Source organism: Lagenorhynchus albirostris, chromosome 15 (genome assembly GCF_949774975.1).
Source record: "Lagenorhynchus albirostris chromosome 15, mLagAlb1.1, whole genome shotgun sequence".
In the NCBI taxonomy this organism is placed as follows: Eukaryota; Metazoa; Chordata; class Mammalia; order Artiodactyla; family Delphinidae; genus Lagenorhynchus; species Lagenorhynchus albirostris.
Genome location: NC_083109.1, coordinates 82,790,896 through 82,810,911, shown reverse-complemented (window position 1 = coordinate 82,810,911; position 20,016 = coordinate 82,790,896). Strand labels below are relative to the sequence as shown.

Below are 20,016 nucleotides of genomic sequence, written 5' to 3'. Positions count from 1 at the left end.
TTGTCACTTCTACCTGGAAAGTATTTTTTTCTCTACCCTTTCTGCAGAAGGATGCTCTCCTCACGTGTTGGCTGAGTCTTGTCACTTGGTGGGAAGAGGCAGGCACCCAGGACCAGGCACCACTGCTTTGGAGAATTCCTACTGGGGCCACCCCCAGAGGACACGTGCACAGTTCCTGTCCTTAGGGAACTTACAGGGACAATAAAATATGGCAGCTGGGATAGCAGTCTGTCCAGGGCCAGGGAGGGGCACTAGGAGTTGCTAGTCATTTCTCCTGAGGTTGGGAGAGGCCTTCTTAGATGACATCATTCTTCAGGTGAGTCTCGACAGTGGAAAGGGAGTGTGCCAGGTGGCCAAGAAAGGACAGGAAGGGAACTCTTGCCAAGAGGAACAGCTTGAGCTCAGGAGCTGAACTAGTGGGTGCGAGGGGAGAGGTATTCTATTCTTGTTGAATTGAAATAAAAAAGCCCAAAGCTCCTTGGTGGCTGATAGGTCAACCTAAGAAGAGTCTAAAACGTCTGTTGCAAGTAAAAAAGGCAGAAGACAAAACAGGCCTATTTTTTACACGTTTTGAAATACTGAGAAAAAAATTCAGAATGGATTCTGGATGCTTTTCATTATCTTCTTCATACTTCCCTTTTTTAAAAATTGTAAGATAATTGCTGGCATCACCTGCTGCTCACGCACTTCTTGGTCTGCAGGGGGCGCACCGGCGGCCACCCTCCCTCAGCCAGGGTGATGGGCGGAGCCTCCCAGGCCGGTGTGGAGCTGACGATTGGCGGGGTGGGCTGTCTATCACGGCGTCCCGCCCCCCCACCCTACGTCACATGACGCAGCCCATCATGGCGGTGGGAGCGCGGCTGCACTGGCTCGCGGCTCCGCAGAGCTGCTGCCGTTGCTTCTGTTGAGAGGCGGCGGCGGCGGCGCAGGCGGGCGGGCAGGAAGGATGGTGTTTCTGTGGTTGGAGCGGTGGGTGCGGACCAGGATCTGGGCTGAGGTTTGGCCGAAACGACGTGTGCTCAGGAGCAGCCGGCGCGGGTGCCGCTGAGGCAGCGGAGGGAGACAGGACCGACTGACGGACGGACGGACGGAAGGCAACCCGAGAGCCAGTCTCCGGGGCCGCGCCGTGGGCGAGATGCCGGGGCCCCCGCCGTTGCTGCTGCTGCTCCTGGCCGCCGGCAGTGCCGGGGCCGCGCCACTTCCGCAAACAGGTGCAGGTGAGCGGGCCCGAGGCAGGGACGGGGCTGAGGGGACCGGGCTGCGGGGCCGCTGCGACGGGGGTGTCTGGGAAGGAGGCTGCAGGCCCGGTCCGGCCTCGGCGCCGAGGAATCGGAGGGCCTGCCGGGGCGGGAGGCCCGGGGAAACGAGTGATTAGGGAGATTTTGCAGCAGGGACGTGTGTTGGGCGGGGGGGGCGGGCTGCCTCTCGAGGGCCGAAGCGGGGGCGAGGCGATGCGGATGGGGCTGGGGAGGACTGCGAGCGGGGCGGCAGCGACCGACCCCTCCCGGGGTAGACTGCAGCACCGGCTCTGGACCTGTTGCCTGAAGGTCCTCAGCCTACATCCCTTGCTGGCAGTTCTGCTTCCTTTTCCAGATGTCACCTGCCTCCTGTGCTTTTCTCACATCTTATAATAAGAACCGTTTCTTAGCCCTAATCATACTTAAATGCAAATGACTTGGAGAGCTGCGCAGAGTTTCCTTCGCTCCCTGTAACTTGTTCTGAAGTTGTAAATTGATTTTAGACGCTGTGCGTTTTATTCAGATTGAATCTCTGGGGATGAGAAGGAAACCACTCTATAAATATCTCTACTTTAGGAAGCCAGTGATTAGAGTAGCAGCCTTTGAATAACTATTGACAAAATGGCCCAAGGGTGATTGAAGTTTCTATTTTAGCTACGTCAGTGTGTGATTTTCTTTTTTTCTCCCCGTCGTTTTCGTTTGTGGTTTATTTTCTCAGATAAAACTTCAGTCCAGGAAAGCATCTCAAGTTGGATAATTATTTTTAAGGAAAAAAATAATCTAGGCTAATTTACCATTATCATCTGTTACTTATCTTTGAAATGAGGGGAGACTGAAATTTCATAGAATCATGGAATTTTAGAGATGGGAGAGACCTTAAAGAAAATTTAGTCCAATTTCTTTCATTTTGCAGTTGAAGATAGTGAGGCCCTGGGGGTCAAATGACCTACCCAAGGTGACACAGCTAAATTTTAGGAGGAGTCACAACTTAAACCCAGGTCTTAGATTCCCCTAGCTGTGTGATTTTTCTGCTTTACCACTTCAGGTCTCTTATTAGCTGTTTAGAATACTCTTGAGGTCAAGAGTTATTTTAGAACGATGTTAGTTGGGTGCAGAATGTGGAAGGTACTGTCCCTGGTAAAGACATATTTTTCAAACACATCTACAATGGAAGCTAAATATAATTGTTTCCAGAGACACACCAGGTTATGTCATTGAGTGCCCTTTAGTTGGGTATAAACTGTTATCATTGTACCACGTAGTGTATTGCTAAATTTGTGCCACTGCCTTAGATCAAATATGCGTAAGGTGAATTCTGTTTTCTGACCTGATAGATAAGAAGAGTGAATATTATGAGGAATGTATAGGCAGCCCAGGTATGAGTCACAGAAAGTACCTGGGAAATTATAAAAGACTGTAGGGAGAAGTGTCGATGTTGATATTGAAACATACTCATAGTGAAATTGAAAATTAGCACTAGAATAGGATAGTGGATAAAGATTACATATGTGAAAGGGATTCAAGAAGTTTCCAGATGACTTTGCTCTTAATTGAAGTTTTACATATTTTGTAAAACAGATTCTATTTAGGAAACTTTGGAAATGTGGCTGCTTATAAACCTTTTTTTTTTGGCTGAACCGTGAGGCATGCGGGATCTTAGTTCCCCGACCAGGGATTGAACCGTGCCCCCTGCAGTGGAAGCTCGGAGTCTTAACCACTGGTCCACCAGGGAAGTCCCTAGAAACCTCTTAATGTGTTTATTCCCTTCTTTTACTATTTCACGGAGGTATGAATCAAAAAATTGAAGTTTTTGTTGGAGTGTTGTGTGTAAAACAAAACAATCAAGAAAATTAATCCACAAATAGAAATATTAAATCTTGGCATTAAAAAAAATGTAACGGTGACTTGTAGCATCTTTTGTAGATTTTCCCTCATGTTCTATTGCTTGGAGGGTGTATGGTGAGACTTGTGGCCTATGGATGACAAATACCTACTACGGTTAAATTATGTGGAAAAGATGCACAATCACACATAGATTTGGGAGTTTTTATTTCCATTCAGAAGAGATTGTTAATCCTGGTAATGGGGGTAGATTCTTGACCAAGAAGAGTAAAGAAACCTTTGAGCTAATCCTGATAAGTGAGTTCGCTGGTTAAGAAAGAGGAACCCCTCTGGAACATACATAGTAGATAAAAGAGCAGTTAAACATTGAAAACAACTATCAAGCTTTTGATTATCTGGGGGCCTGTACTCCTTACAAAGGGAGAGCTGGCCATTTTCAAATTCAGAGTAGATCCATTGTATATGGTCTTTGCCTCCTTGGCCTTATTCTGCTTAAAGTTCAAACTGGTTAATACTGCCTTGGAGAAAGCATGGCTTATCAACAGTAGGTTGGAAAAAATACTTGAATTGTATCCTTTGCCAGCCTGTTTGCATGGGGAAATGAGACAGTTAACTGAAATTCAGCATTTAAATCGAAGTTCATTTATCCCACGTTTCTTTGTCATCCAGAATCATTTCTAGATTCTAAAGTTGAAAAAAGGTATTTACCCATTCAGTCATAGTAAGCTTTGTAAATATGTGGATTGCCTTTGCCCATCAGGCAAGGAGGCATTTCTAGGTTGAATTTGGGGGGGAGAATCTCTTTATCACTCTTAGAGTCCCTTATGTCCTCCCTGGCGGCGGCGGGGGGGGGGGCTTTCCTGAGAATCTGTATTTCTGCAAAGGCCCTTATTATATAGACTGAGATCCCGGTCCTCATTTAGGAAGCTTACGTAAAGGCAGGAAGTCCACTGTTTCACACACAGTTCAGTTACCAAACTAAGATTACAGTTAAGAAATTCTTTTTCTCCAGATCATAGTTATCAGACCTTTCTTCTCTTGGCAAAGATTTATGTGCCTTTTGTAAGATTCTCAGAATTCACATCATAAAGAAAGATGTTGTATGCGTGAAGGCATTCCTCTAAGTCCACAACTTGTTATTAATATTAGGATAGTGGTGAGACAAGGAAACTCACTTCTATTGTTCTGTGGCATATTAGGTCACAGAGTACAGAGGAAGCTTTTAGCAGTTCCAGATAAAGGACCTCACGGAAGTCTGTGAAGCCGGTGGGACTCAGCTACTGATTAAACAGCAGCTTGTGAAACCGGGGCTTTTGTTTTAGATTAAGCAAACAGGCTTGTATCTTGAAAAAGATTTCTGAAGTAAAGGAAGTGCTTTCTAAAGTGTGAATTTTTGTGTTTATTTTAACAGCTTCTGAGAGCTTTCCATGCAAATTCTTGTCAGGATATATGGCTCTAAGGCTTGAGATCTGATTTAGACTGGGAATGCTGTTAATTGCTTTCAGTAGGTGATATTTTGGGGTTAACTAAATATGTCCATTTGCATAGTAATAGGAAGTCTGTCCAGCAACTTGGTAGCTGATCAGCATCGAAGTTATCAGATCTCTACAGTTTTGCTGATATCGAGGTGCAGATGTGCTGACTGTTCATGCAATTCTCTTGAAATTTAGAGCCCTTGGGCCCTCTGTGCTCCTGTGGGCTGTGTCACTTAGAACAGCTGTACATATAATGAAAAACACTTCGTAATGTAAATGTCATATAGGGGATAGCCAGGGTTCTGAAACTGTTAAACAGACTGGTCCTCAAAAAAGTCCTTGTAGGTGGACATATAAAAAGAATCCACCTTTTCAGCTCAGTTGAGAGTAAAATTCATGAACCAGTCACAGGAGGAGCAGGCGTTGTGGCCAGAGCTTGGACTTTGGAGTTAGTCTGGGTGTGAGGCCTTCCTCTGCCACTTTAAAGCTTTTAAGACCTTGCCCAGTCACTTGACCTCTCCAAGCTTCTTAGAATTCAACTATTAAAAAAGGATGATGATAATATTTACCTAAGGGGTTGCTGTCACGTGATAGCCATGCCTGCTACAGGTTTGGCCCTTGGCAACACAGATTCCTTCATTGCTTCAGATTTCTTTGTAAATTTGGTGGGTTATCCTAGAATTGACTAATGGTGGGTGGTATGGCGTCAAAGAAGGAAGTCACCGTGGTAGCTGCGTATCGTGGAATGCCTAGAACGTACGGAGGTAAGAAAATCTTTGTTTCTCAAAATAGCAAATTATATGATGGGTGAAGATCCTTGAGAGAGAAATCTGGCTTATTGAAGTATGATGTATAAGCTGGTAGTGTTACTTCTTTTTTTGCGGTACGTGGGCCTCTCACTGTTGTGGCCTCTCCCGTTGCGGAGCACAGGCTCCGGATGCGCAGGCTCAGCGGCCGTGGCTCACGGGCCCAGCCGCTCCGCTGCATGTGGGATCTTCCCGGACCGGGGCACGAACCCGTGTCCCCTGCATCGGCAGGCGGACTCTCAACCACTGCGCCACCAGGGAAGCCCTACTTCTTGAAATTCATAGTCTTGGGGAATTATGCTAGAAAATTTTAAGATGATCTGGATTAGTCTGCTTTTATATAATAAACCTGTTTTTGAACATCGAGATGACTAAAACTCTTGCATGTGAACAATTGCTGGTTTTAATTTACTTAAAGGAACCACGGTCAATCTAAGTTTGGTTGATCCCAAACAAAATTGTGTACTCGCAGAAAGCGTCCCTGAAGGGAGCCCGTTCACCCAGACTGTGGTAGGACCAGCACAGTGCTGAGGCTTCCCCTTAGAAAATGTCATTTGGAGAGATGAATGTGGCAGACTTGCTTTCTCTCTCTCTCTCTTTTAAAATTACGTATTTTTGCAATCCTCTAGCGTTGCTTCACTCTGTGAAATTTTTATTTATTACTCAGACACGAGGAAAAGAATATTATAGAAAGGAGAAGCTGGACAAACGTTCCTGGTCTAGAACAAACTACTGTATCTGGGGTGGTTTTTAGATTCGAATTCCTGCTTTTCTGTGAATCCTCATATGAAGACACTGTAAGAAAGCTGAGGAGATGTGGCAAAACCTGTGTCAGAGCAAAATGTTGGAGTGAAGTATTTTTAAGTTGTAGTAAATGACTGATTTGGAACCATGCCTTGGCATTACAGTTATTTGCCACAAAGAACAGGCATATCAGAAAAATAACCTCAATATTTCAAAAGAAGGTTTTGTGCAAAGGTTAGCCCAGTGCAGAGATTCCAGATTTCATTGGACTTTATTCTGATTCAAGTGGGCAACATGAGAACAGCTGAAGCCGAATGTCGCAACGCAGGTGCCTGAGACACAACGCGGCGAGCGCCTTTACTCCTCTGAAAGCCTCTGCCCACCCCCCCCACTGCCCTCCACCCTGACTGCAGAAGAGCGCTTTGTACTCTTCTGCTTTCCTGGAGCTTCAGAGGGGTAAACCTAGCATTTTATTTTTAACAGCATGGCAGATTTTGCATTTTACTATATTATATGTTTGTTTTAAAAGGCTTAAATTCCCATTACCTCAAACAGATGTGCCACGACCCGGTGCTGTGGTGCAGCTGGGGTAGCTCTGGGCACCCGGCATCTGACCCCAGTTTGGGAAGCTTTGGGCAGAGAGGTCGTGGCAACTGAGTTTCTGCTGTCTCAGCCTCCGCTCTCCCCCTCTCATGGCACTTTCTTAACAGCTAAATTGATCTGCTCATGGTTTGCAAAATATCCTGTGCAGAGTTCCATCTTCCAGCGCTTCATATTCTGTGTGCAGTTGCCTGACTCTTCCCCTTGTATCTTTTAAGTGCTGTCATCTCTTTCTTTGTCTTTTTTTTTTTTAACCTCTTTGCAGCCCCAGTTTCCCTACTAAGACCTTTCTCCTTGCCCAGGCTTGGAGATTGCCACCCCTGATGAACTCTTAGAGTGTTTCCTTGTGGGACAAGACGTTCCAGGGGATGCAGCATGAAAACGTGGGAATTTTCTAATTTATTTTCATTTCGCCCTTAAAAATTTTTGACTTATGTGACTTTTGAGGGATAGAGTGTATTGGTACACTAATGCATTTGTATGACTTGTAAATAAATTTACATGAAATGGAAGGACAACGAAGAAAATTTACTGGTGGGTTGCGTCATCAAAAAAGGTTTGCGTTTGTTGTACTGGCCTACCACTTGCACTTAGCAAATACCACCTGTTTTTTTAAGTCCTGTCTCTTAACCTGGATTGTAAGCTCTGTGTCTCATCGCCTCAGTATTTCTCGTGTTTGCGTGGTTTTGAAGTTTGTGGGTGATGCTGAAGTATGAGAGAGATGGTGCTGGAGAACTGACTTCACCAGACCAGCACTCCAGAGCGTGCGTGTGTTAAAAGGAGGGGGTGTCAGCTTAGACCCTGTCATTGTCCTGCGAACTTCATCCAGCCCCAGTCCATCACCTGGAATGAGGCCATGGATGGTTGTTTTATTTTTAGCCATAAACTTTTTCTTTTAGAACAAATGTAGATTTACAGGAAAGTTGCAAAGATGGTACAAAGAGCTCCTGTGTATCCTTTGCCCAGTTTTCCCTTTTGACGTTGGTAACAACAAGTAGCCAGTACTCATACATTGTAACCAGCGTGCAGACTTCACTCGCATTGCTTCAGTATTTCCCTGGTGTCCTTTTTCCGATTCAGGATCCCACAGTGTGTCTGGTTGACATGGCTCCTTGGGCCCCTCCAGTCTGTTCCCTGTTTTTGATGATCCTGACATCTTGAGGAGTCCTGGTCAGGAGTTTTGTAGAATATCCCTCTGCAAAAGGGATGCATGTTTGATGTTTTTCTAGCTATTAGGCTGGGATTCTGTGTTTTGGGGAGGAAGACCACAGAGTTGAAGTGCCGTTCTCATCACATCAGGTCAAGGGTGCGTGCTTTCAAGACTACTAGTCCCTTGATCCCCTGGCCGAGGTGCTGTGTGTCAGCTTTCTCCACTGTCAGGTTACCCTTTCCTCCCTTCTCCGCGCTGCGCGTATGCACAGCCCGCACTTAGTGGTGATGAGTTCCGTGCCACCTCCTTGAGGTAGAAATTACCTGGGTTTCTGTACAGGGTATTTAACTATTCTTCCCCATTTATTTCCTTATTCAGTTATTTATATCAGTACGGACACATGGATATTGATTTTACACTTTGGGTTATAATTCAATACTGTTATTTATTTTGCTGCTTAAATTGGCCCCTGGGAGCCCTTGCAGTTGGCTCCTGTGTCCTATAGACATATGTCCATCTTTCTTTTTTTTAAGCGCCTCCTTGTTTTCTGGCGCTAAGCTCACCGCGTATATTCCCTGCTCCAGCCCTAGGATCAGCCGTGTCTCACGCAGCTCCCTTTATTGGAGAGCGAGCTTAGAAACCGGCGTCTGGGCACTGGATTTGCGTGCTGCTACTGGCACATTTATAATAGGGTTTGTCTTTTTTGTTTGTTTTTATTTTAACATCTTTATTGGAGTGTAATTGCTTTAAAATGGTGTGTTAGTTTCTGCTTTAGAACAAAGTGAATCAGCTATACATATATCCCCATATCTCCTCCCTCTTGCATCTCCCTCCCGCCCCTCTAGGTGGTTCCAAAGCACCGAGCTGATCTCCCTGTGCTATGCGGCTGCTTCCCACTAGCTAGCTGTTTTACATTTGGCAGTGTATATATGTCCACGCTACTCTCTCACTTCGTCCCAGCTTACGCTTCCCACTCCCCATGTCCTCAAGTCCATTCTCTACGTCTGTGTCTTTATTCCTGTCCTGCTCCTAGGTTCTTCAGAGCCACTTTTTTTTGTTTTTTTTAGATTCCATATGTATGTGTTAGCATACGGTATTTGTCTTTCTCTTTCTGACTTACTTCACTCTGTATGACAGACTCTAGGTCCATCCACCTCACTACAAATAACTCAATTTCGTTTCTTTTTTTGTCTGAGTAATATTCCATTGTATATATGTGCCACATCTTTATCCATTCATCTGTCGATGGACATTTAGGTTGCTTCCATGTCCTGGCTATTGTAAATAGTGCTGCAATGATCATTGTGGTACGTGACTCTTTTTGAATTATAGTTTTCTCAGGGTATGTACCCAGTAGTGGGATTGCTGGGTTGTATGGTAGTTCTATTTTTAGTTTTTTAAGGAACCTCCATACTGTTCTCCATAGTGGCTGTATCAATTTACATTCCCACCAACAATGCAAGAGGGTTCCCTTTTTTCCACACCCTCTCCAGCATTTATTGTTTGTAGATTTTTTGATGATGGCCATTCTGAGTGGTGTGAGGTGATACCTCACTGTAGTTTTGATTTGCCTTTCTCTAATGATTAGTGTCGCTGAGCATCCTTTCATGTGTTTGTTGGCAGTCTGTATATCTTCTTTGGAAAAATGTCTATTTAGGTCTTCTGTCCATTTTTGGATTGGGTTGTTTGTATTTTTGATATTGAACTGCATGAGCTGCTTGTAAATTTTGGAGATTAATTCTTTGTCAGTTGCTTCCTTTGCAAATATTTTCTCCCATTTTGAGGGTTGTCTTTTCGTCTTGTTTATGTTTTCCTTTGCTGTGCAAAAGCTTTTAAGTTTCATTAGGTCCCGTATTATAGGGGTTTGATCCTCTGCTTCCTGTATCTAATCCTAGGTGTTGGGAAAAGAGAGAGAGTCAGTGAGAGATTTTGGAGGGACAAAAGGCCTCTAAGAGACAGATGACTTGGACGGACCCTGTGCACGTTTGACCCTGTCACTTGACCACCTTTTAACCGCCTATTAATACCATCATAAATACTACACATCCCACACTTGTGGTATAGTGGTATTGGCAAGATGTTATTTTTATTTTCAGAGCAGTGGATATTTGAAAGATTTTATTGACTCTCTCCAAGAGCAGCCTAATCTCTAAGAATAGGAGGGAAACCTTGTAAGCTTAAGGATCTACTTAGAGAGAATTATTTTAGGGGGCCTGTCAGCTTTGGAAATTGTTGAAAGGGATCATAGGCAACTCCTTTAATTGGTGAAAGTTCAGATAAAACGTCCAGTGGCAAGTCTCTTGGAAAGTACAGGGGGCTGTAGACTTGCTGTGATTTTTCTACGGAGCTTTTTGTTTCTTTTCATCTTTTATTGTGGAAAATTTCAAACATACACAAAAGTAGAATAATTAATATAATGAACCCTCATGTGCCTGTCACCCAGCATCAGCAATTTTGAATTTATGGTGAATCTTGTTCACGTGTACCTTTCCCACTGGCCCAGGGGCCCCCACTGTTTTGATATAAATCCCAGCCACGGTATCAAGTTCAGCTGAAATTGTTTCAGGAAAAAGTAAAGATGTTTTTATAAAACAGGATTATTTGCATCAAGATCACCCAGGTACTTGTAGAAATGCAGGTTTGGGGGCCCCCAAACAAACCGGCTCAGTTGGAATTCTGGATGTTGGCGCGGAAATCTGCATTTGTAGTACTTTTCAGGCGATTTCTCCAATCCCGAGACACAAAATATCTTATCTTCTACTAGAGACAAAATAAGATCAGTTATTTAATAGAAATCTGTTGACTTGTGGAGCTAGTGAGACTCAAGGAAGGAAGAACAATTTAAAATTAAAAGATTAATGTCAACACCTAAAATCTGAAGTGCTCTCTGCTCCTGACCACCATACATGAGTATCATTCTGAAGAAACCTCCTGTGCAAAGTATGTGTGCTATAACCACAAAGGAATTTAAACAGGGTAGAACACACTTACAGCACTTAACCGCTCCAAAGACCTTTCCTTTCGTTCATTTTTTTTTTTGGTAACTTTAGCCCCTTCTCTGGGAGTCAGTATAAATAATAACCTCTTTACATTTTATAAATCTCCTGTATAAATAATCAGTAAAAAAGAATTGTGAGCTGGTAGCCTGACAGTCAGATGCCAGTACTGTGAGCTGTGAACCTCATGGTGTAGACGTTCCTGCCCTGGCCTGCCAGGGTTCTGCCCACTGCAGCTCAGACCAGCAAGGAAACTAAGCTTGAGCAGGTATAACTCATGACATTCTTAGTTCTCCAGGTGACAGATGTGCATGCTTTGTGAGAGTCCCTGATTCTTGACCTGTACAAGAACTTGCGGGGTTAGTTTTTTCCAGTATAATAATACCATGTTGTTAACATTTTGCTATAAAAAAGTTTGTTTTTCTAAACTGGTTTATTTTGGAATAGCCTCGGGTTTGTAGCCCATTTTGTATTTTTCAACAGGTACTTTTTTTAAAGCTAGTTGACGTAATTTGATGTACTTTCTGTGGGTGTATTGATGTGTACAAAATATTTTTATGACGAGCTAAAGAAAGCAAACTATCTCTCTCTAAAACTGCTACAGAATGATGATTGTATAATCAGTTGGGTTTGATTAAGAACGTCATAGGCCCGGGACTTCCCTGGTGGCGCGGTGGTTAAGGATCCACCTGCCAATGCAGGGGACACGGGTTTGAGCCCTGGTCCAGGACGATCCCACATGCTGCGGAGCAACTAAGCCCATGCGCCACAGCTACTGAGCCTGTGCTCTAGAGCCCGCGAACCACAACTACTGAGCCCGCATGCCACAACTACTGAAGCCCTCGCACCTAGAGCCCGTGTTCTGCAACAAGAGAAGCCACCGCAATGAGAAGTCCGTGCACTGCAACGAAGAGTAGCCCCTAGTCGCTGCAACTGGAGAAAGCCCGCGCACAGCACTGAAGACCCAACGCAGCCAAAAATAAATAAATAAATAAATGAATAAAAAGAACATCATAGGCCCACACACTAGTACAGATAATTCTGGACTCTGTTTTCGTTTTTTTGTTGGGTTTTTTTTGGCAATACATATGCTTTGCATAGGAGAAAAGAATTTCATTCTAAGAATCTAGGATAGTGATTTTTGAGAGAGAAGTTGCTCTTATCCTAAAGTGAAACCACTAGAGTTTAATTTTTATTTTTTATTTTTTTTAAATTTTTTAAAATTTATTTGGCTGTGTCAGGTCTTAGTTGCAGCACGCGGGATCTTTGTTGCAGCACGTGGGATCTTTCGTTGCAGTGCACCGGCTTCTCTAGTTGTAGTGCACGGGCTTCTCTCTAGTTGTGGTGTGTAAGCTCCAGAGCGCATGAGCCCAGTAGTTGCGGCACATGGGCTCTCTAGTTGTGGTGCACAGGCTTAGTTGCCCCACGGCATGTGGGATCTTAGTTCCCCGCCAGGGATCAAGTCCGCGTCACCTGCATTGGAAGGCAGATTTTTAACCACTGGACCACCAGGGAAGTCCAGAATTTAATTTTTAAAAACTCGTGGTTTTTTTTTTTTCTCCTTGAGGTCCGTGTTCAAAGTCCATCCTGAAAGTGTCTTTTTCCCCTTTTTGCTACACTGAACAGGAGGCTTGAGTTTGATGTGATATAACTGCAGCCTTTAATTATGGCAGGTAAATCTCTAAGACATTTTGGACTTAGAAGACAGAGGAGGATGAGTTTGCAGTCATTTTGCACATTTAAAATATCTACTCTAACCAACCAGTAATTGTAAAATTCTGTAGTTTCAGCTTATTGCAAAACCGAAGGTTGTGATCTACTGGTTACCTCTCAGATTAGCCTCTGAATTTAAGTTTAGCGTGTTTTTCACGCTGCAGATTCTTCCTCAGAACCCTCAATAAATTCAACCTGCGCTCCTTTCAGAAGGAAACAAAAATCCCTCTTCCTGGTGCTACCTGGCAGTGTGCCTCCCTAGAATGGTTCTGTGTCAGCAGCAAGTGTTACTTTCCAAGGATGCAGGCTGTAGCTTCCAGGCGCAGAGCCCCACTTGACTCTGACTTCAGACTGTTATAAAAATGCTTATTAAAATGCAACACCCGGACACTGATTGCAGGTGAGGCACTGAAAAATAACAAACTTACCAAAATAGTCCCCTGGGAACACTCCACCAGAGGCCTGATGCTCAGTGCAATCCAGAAGTCTGTAATTTAACTTTGTTTCCTTTAAAAAAAATTTCAATAAAAGATCTGATTACCAATTTTCACTGTAGAGGCACTTGGAGAACTCATGCAATTTTGGAATTATAATCCTTTTGTATAGAACTTTAGAGCTGAAATGCCAGTTTACAGGTGAGGGAACTGAGGCCCAGAGATGTGAAGCAGTAAATTCAATCCTGTACAGCCTGTCAGAGGCTGACTTCATTCTGGGTTGAGGTGATCTGACATCCAGTCCACCCTGTTCTCCGGTTCACTGCCTCGTACTTTCAGGAAAACTCTTATTAGTGTGATGCACACGCGTAGACTGATTCCAGTTATTTTTCCTTTGAATATTTATTTCTATTTATTATCTGAAAGTCCTGAGTGAAATTTAAAAATATTTATGATATACTTGATTCTTGAAGTACTATAGATAATTCCTTATTGAATTAGGAAACGTGCTAACTTCCATAATTAGGCTCACAAAACCACATTCATATTTAATTTTTTTTAATTTGTAAGAACAACAACTTCCACCTATGAAGTGATTTGCACTGTTTAATTAAAGGTGATTTAAAAATATTTCTGACTTGAAAGAAATGTAGTCGTAAACTTGTAAACATTCGCTTGTGAACATGAAAAATACTTAAACACTGTGATTAAATAAATGCTTTTGTGGAGGTGTGGACCACGTCTAGAGTCTGCTGGAGGCTGTGGATCCCAAGAAGAGTGCTCGCGAGCAGATAGTTTGTGTGTACTTGGAAGAGTCACAGGCAGGTGTCAAGAAATGTATGTGGCGTTGTAGACACGTCATTTTCCTCCTTGTGCTCTCAGCTCCTTTTTTTTTTTTTTTTTTGTGGTACGCGGGCCTCTCACTGTTGTGGCCTGCGGAGTGCAGGCTCAGCGGCCATGGCTCACGGGCCCAGCCGCTCCGCAGCATGTGGGATCTTCCCAGACCGGGGCACGAACCCGTGTCCCCTGCATTGGCAGGCGGACTCTCAACCACTGCGCCACCAGGGAAGCCCTCTCTCAGCTCTTTAAGACCACCTCCTTGATTGATGCCCTTGATCCCATCCTGCCTCATCTCTTGCTTCCCTCCAGGGCTCAGTCAGCAGCAGCAGTAGCTTCCATATTTTCTCCTGGACCCTCTCTCTCAGTTCACATATAAAAGATGACAATTTAATGTATGTATTTTCCCGCATAGCTTTATTCTACTTTTGAATAACTTTATTAGTGTAAGTTCTCAGGAGTAGTTAAAAAAAAAAAAGTGAACCATTCTTATGTTTCTTTTGCTACTAATCACCATACTTCTTTCCAAGACACTTTTTTTTTTACATCTTTATTGGAGTATAATTGCTTTACAATGGTGTGTTAGTTTCTGCTTTATAGCAAAGTGAATCAGTTATACATATACATATGTTCCCATATCTCTTCCCTCTTGCATCTCCCTCCCTCCCACCCTCCCTATCCCACCCCCCTAGGTGGTCACAAAGCACTGAGCTGATCTCCCTGTGCTATGTGGCTGCTTCCCACTAGCTATCTATTTTACGTTTGGTAGTGTATATATGTCCATGCCACTCTCTTGCTTTGTCACAGCTTACCCTTCCCCCTCCCCATATCCTCAAGTCCATTCTCTAGTAGGTCTGTGTCTTTATTCCTGTCTTAACCCTAGGTTCTTCATGACATTTTTTTTTCTTAAATTCCATATATATGTGTTAGCATACAGTATTTGTCTTTCTCTTTCTGACTGACTTCACTCTGTATGACAGACTCTAGGTCCATCCACCTCATTACAAATAGCTCAATTTCGTTTCTTTTTATGGCTGAGTAATATTCCATTGTATATATGTGCCACATCTTCTTTATCTGTTCATCCGATGATGGACACTTAGGTTGTTTCCATCTCCGGGCTATTGTAAATAGAGCTGCAATGAACATTTTGGTACATGACTCTTTTTGAATTATGGTTTTCTCAGGGTGTATGCCCAGTAGTGGGATTGCTGGGTCATATGGTAGTTCTATTTGTAGTTTTTTAAGGAACCTCCATACTGTTCTCCATAGTGGCTGTACCAATTCACATTCCCACCAGCAGTGCAAGAGTGTTCCCTTTTCTCCATACCCTCTCCAGCATTTATTGTTTGTAGATTTTTTGATGATGGCCATTCTGACTGGTGTGAGATGATATCTCATTGTAGTTTTGATTTGCATTTCTCTAATGATTAATGATGTTGAGCATTCTTTCATGTGTTTGTTGGCAGTCTGTATATCTTCTTTGGAGAAATGTCTATTTAGGTCTTCTGCCCATTTTTGGATTGGGTTGTGTTTTTTGTTATTGAGCTGCATGAGTTGCTTGTAAATTTTGGAGATTAATCCTTTGTCAGTTGCTTCATTTGCAAATATTTTCTCCCATTCTGAGGGTTGTCTTTTGGTCTTGTTTATGGTTTCCTTTGCTGTGCAAAAGCTTTGAAGTTTCATTAGGTCCCATTTGTTTATTTTTGTTTTTATTTCCATTTCTCTAGGAGGTGGGTCAAAAAGGGTCTTGCTGTGATTGATGTCATAGAGTGTTCTGCCTATGTTTTCCTCTAAGAGTTTGATAGTTTCTGGCCTTACATTTAGGTCTTTAATCCATTTTGAGCTTATTTTTGTGTATGGTGTTAGGGAGTGATCTAATCTCATACTTTTACATGTACCTGTCCAGTTTCCCCAGCACCACTTATTGAAGAGGCGCTTTCCTCCTCTGCCGTCCATACACCCTTGTCTCCATCTGCCTCTACAGCGTCCTGTTTCCTGTTTGACCCTGTTTCTTTGTCCCATCCCCATCCCTTAAATGTTGTTCCCACCCCCTTGGCCCTCTCTTTTCTATTCCCCTCCCCGTCTCCTCTCTATTTGCATCAATTAGTGCATGTAGATATTTTTTAAAGTGAAAGTGTTCCAGAGCTTATAATAAAAATAGCTTAGGGAGCCCCTGTCCCACATCCTGTTCTTCATCCCTACTCTCTGCTCCCCTGGGCATTGCCTGCCAGCTCTTTTAGCCATGTTGCTGAAGAACAGGGTGGAACCACTATTTCTTGGTTTCAGTAGGTACTGAATTTCTGCTATGGAAGAAGAGGATTTATATACTTACACACGTACACACTCTCCCCCTCCTCAGCATCGTTATTTACACTTTTTGGTTAAATCAGCATTCAGCATTCTTTTTTTTTTTTTTGCGGTACGCGGGCCTCTCACCGTTGTGGCCTCTCCCGTCGCGGAGCACAGGCTCCGGACGCGCAGGCTCAGCGGCCGTGGCTCACGGGCCCAACCGCTCCGCGGCATGTGGGATCTTCCCGGACCGGGGCACGAACCCGTGTACCCTGCATCGGCAGGCGGACTCTCAACCACTGTGCCACCAGGGAAGCCCCAGCATTCATATTTTTATGACTACAAATACTATTTGCAGCTGAGCCTATAGTGTATCTGATGATTAAATTTCTTCGGCATCTTTTGTTTTAGCTAGATGTTATCATTTCCTTAGCTCTTCGTGAGTGTATCATTAATTTGTCCCACACTCCTTGGCAGGAGTTGAAATGTCCTCTCGGTGGGTTGGCTACGCCCTGTGCGGGGCTTGGGTGGCTCTCCCACTGCCCCCAGCACTCTGCTGCCAGGTCTGAGGCCACCTGATTTCCTCTCCCACGTGGCCTCTGTTCCCTGCCTTGGATAGAAACTTTTGAGACTTTCTCTCTAAATTCCGGAAGGTTGCAAAGCGATGCCTTGGCGTGAGTCTTTACCGTTCATCCCACTCATCAAGGTGGGTACGCAGTGGGCCTTTTGAATCTGGAAAGTGGCGTCCTTTAGTTCCAGAAGAGTTTCATACACATATATTTTTAGGGAGTTATTTCCTCTTCCTTTTCTTTGTTCTTTTCCTCCTGGAACGTCTGTTAGTTGAATGTTGGGCTTTTTTGGAGTGAACTTCGACTCTCCTTTTGTTCATGTTTTATCTCTTCGTTCTACTATGTGACGGCCTTTGTTTTTTCTACTACACTTTATTTCCAAGAGTTTTTCCTTCCTCCCCCACCCCCTTTCTAAATAGCATCTTCTCATGAGTGTAATATCTCCTCTTATTTCTGAGGATATTAATTATAGCTTTGTAATAATTTTTAGGTTTTTTTTTTTTAACCACTGTATGGTCTGTCTCCTTCAGATCCCTTTTTCTCTCTTTGGTTTGGTCACTTTCTTTCACTTTTTTTTTTTTTTTTTTTTTTTTTTGCGCTACGCCGGCCTCTCACTGTTGTGGCCTCTCCCATTGCGGAGCACAGGCTCCGGACGCGCAGGCTCAGCGGCCATGGCTCACGGACCCAGCAGCATGTGGGATCTTCCCGGACCGGGACACGAACCCGTGTCCCCTGCATCGGCAGGCAGACTCTCAACCACTGCGCCACCAGGGAAGCCCTTTTTCACCTTTTTTAAGGAGGGTTTTCTCAAATGTCAGGCGATCCTTGAAAGCCTGCCCATGTTGAAGAATGAGGGACACCGATGAGAGGTGTCCCCTGCGACCCTTCCCCCTCACACTCCTTGTCGCATCTGCCGCCAGGTCCCAGGCACTCCTGCCTCAGTGCCCTGGAGTAGGAGTGTGCCCCTGAGCATCACCACGTGGGAGCTGTGTGACCCGGGAGAAGCATCTTTGCCTCTCCCGGGTTCAGCTTCTTCACTTTAAAGTGGGGCTAATAATAGTGCCCACCTCAAAGGGTCGTTATGGGGTTGGATGAGTTTAGAACAGTGCCTGGCACGTAGTAAGCACCATTTATGTATTAGCTATTTTTATAACCACCTGGGGCCAAACCACCATCATTTCTCATGTGAATTATTCTAATATCAGAATGGGTTCCCTGATCACTTCATATAAAGTAACAATCTCCCACGTCCCCTCCCTGCTTTATTTTTCCACATTGCTTATCACCGTCCAAGGTACCATATATTTATTAATTTGCCTGTGGTCCGTCTCCTGCGCGAGAATGTAAGCTGTGAATGCAGGGGCTTTGTTCTCTCCACTTCTGTACTCCCCGAACCTGTGGCAGTGCCTGTTCTGTAGAAGATGCTGGGTGAACACTTGCTGAATGAATCGATGTGTTGTTGGGTGGGGCTTACTGGTGGGTAGACTTCACAGTCTGCTGATGGAACAGCTGTTTCCATAAGAGACACCTTGTCCCCAGAACTCTTCTAATTATCTATAGGTCTCTTGACTTGGGCTGGACACCTGAGTGTCTGGAAGCACCTAGTTATATTGGGTTTATTTTTCTGTATAATATAAAGACAGTATCAGAGGAGCATTATCAGATAGGAAGCCCTAGGTAATCTTGCCTTGATGTTCCATAGACCCTTGTCCAGTTCAGTATTGTAAGCAGTTTCTGGCTTAGTTATTAAGGTAGTACTTTATTATGGAGAATGTTGAACATAAACGAAGTAGATGGAAGAGTGTAATGAATTCTCTGTACCCCTCCCCCAGTCCAGCCATCCCTATGGCCAGTCCAACTGCATCTGTACCACCGTCTGCTTCCTCTAAAGAGAGAACTTTTAAAGACATGGCCAGAGAATATGTGTCAATTATATTGGCAAGACTTTCAATTAGACCTTAGGAAGCTGGAAAGGTTCTGAGACCATAGACTCTATCAAAGTGTTGTAGGAAATATTAAGAAACAGGTAGACGTGTTTATCTAGGATGTTTGGGGTCTGCCCTGCCTGGGAAGTAAGGAGCACACATCTAGGTCATCTGTCCTTTCCTTTTTGGCTGTATTTTGCAGGAAGTGTACCGGCTAAGTGTTGTGAATACAATACTGCCATTGACTTGCCTGCACGATGTTACAGATTTCAAGGGGAAGTTGTATGGAAAGACAGAATGTCCTTTTCCCCAGACATTAGTGGTGCACTGAAGTGGCCAGTTGTGGGGGAAGAAGCCCTGGGAAACTGGCCCAGGGTTTCTGCTTCTGGGACCAGATCCTGCCTGTTCATCAGCTGGCTTCCTGGACCACAGGGAGGTCCTGATTCAGAACTGTTACAAACATCTGGCACTGTGGATGACTCCACACCTTAACTATGCCAACAACCTAATTAAGATTCTAGTTCATAAAATATGATCCCTGCCGTCATTTTCCTGGGGTGTGGGCCCAGGGTAGTCTGGCAGAGGTCATCTAAACCTGACATTCCTTTGGCCAAACTGTGACATTCCTTTGGCCAAGCTCACGTGAGATGAGCTCTTTTGTGGTAGTCTCCATCCTAGTTAGTGATTTTAAAATTGGAATAAAATGAGCCTCTGATAACAGCTTTTAATGGACACAGCTGAGAGAAACAGCGACTTCATCTAAAATGATCTCATTCACCGGTATTCAGTCAACGCTCAAAGTATATAACCTTTCTGCAGGTGTGAGAGAACAGTGCACTTGGCTGACCTTGGAAATTGTTTCTGAACAAGAAGAGCACTTCACTGGTTAGCACACAGCATGGTTTGTTTTTCTAGGCTGTTGATGTCCTGGCTTAGGGGTCTTTGTGGAATCTCTGATTCATCAGCTAGATCATCAACGCACTATTTACTATTCCCTGCGGTTGGGTATATTTAGTGCTGTGCTTCATTTTCCCTTCCTAATATTAGAATTCATCAGGGAGATTCTAGAGTGTTTAATGTTATTATAAATAGGTGTATTGTTAAATTAAGAGACAAGGAAAACAGTGACTGAAGAATTCTGTGCACAGGAAACCTTTATGATAGATGGGTTTGTAATTTTGAGGTGTTAAATAAAAATGTGTGATTTGCAATGATTGTCTGAATCTTTTTCCTTGAGTAGTATGATTCATTTGACTGGTCTCCCAGATGTAGAGCTGCTTGTCAGGATGTTGGAAAAGGAAGGTGGACTTGTTGGTCCTACACTTAAAAAAAAAAAAAAAAAAGCCTGGGCTTGATGTCTGGCACTGGTTTGGAAGATTGCTGGTCCTTAGCTTC

The 20,016-nt window shown here is 43.9% G+C and overlaps 1 protein-coding gene across 2 annotated transcripts in view; it reads left to right on the top strand.

Moving 5' to 3' along the window:
- Positions 1-837: 837 nt before the first annotated feature.
- The window catches only part of LMTK2 (lemur tyrosine kinase 2), an 82,068-nt gene continuing 62,889 nt past the window's right edge, over positions 838-20,016 (top strand). The window contains exon 1 of one of the 2 annotated variants that reach the window (XM_060125218.1): positions 838-1,211. In XM_060125218.1, coding sequence (XP_059981201.1) covers positions 1,136-1,211 — 76 coding nt within the window. In that variant the 5' untranslated portion in view covers positions 838-1,135. Of the gene's footprint in view, positions 1,218-20,016 lie in introns of both variants that reach the window. The other variant, XM_060125217.1, reaches the window with a different exon arrangement.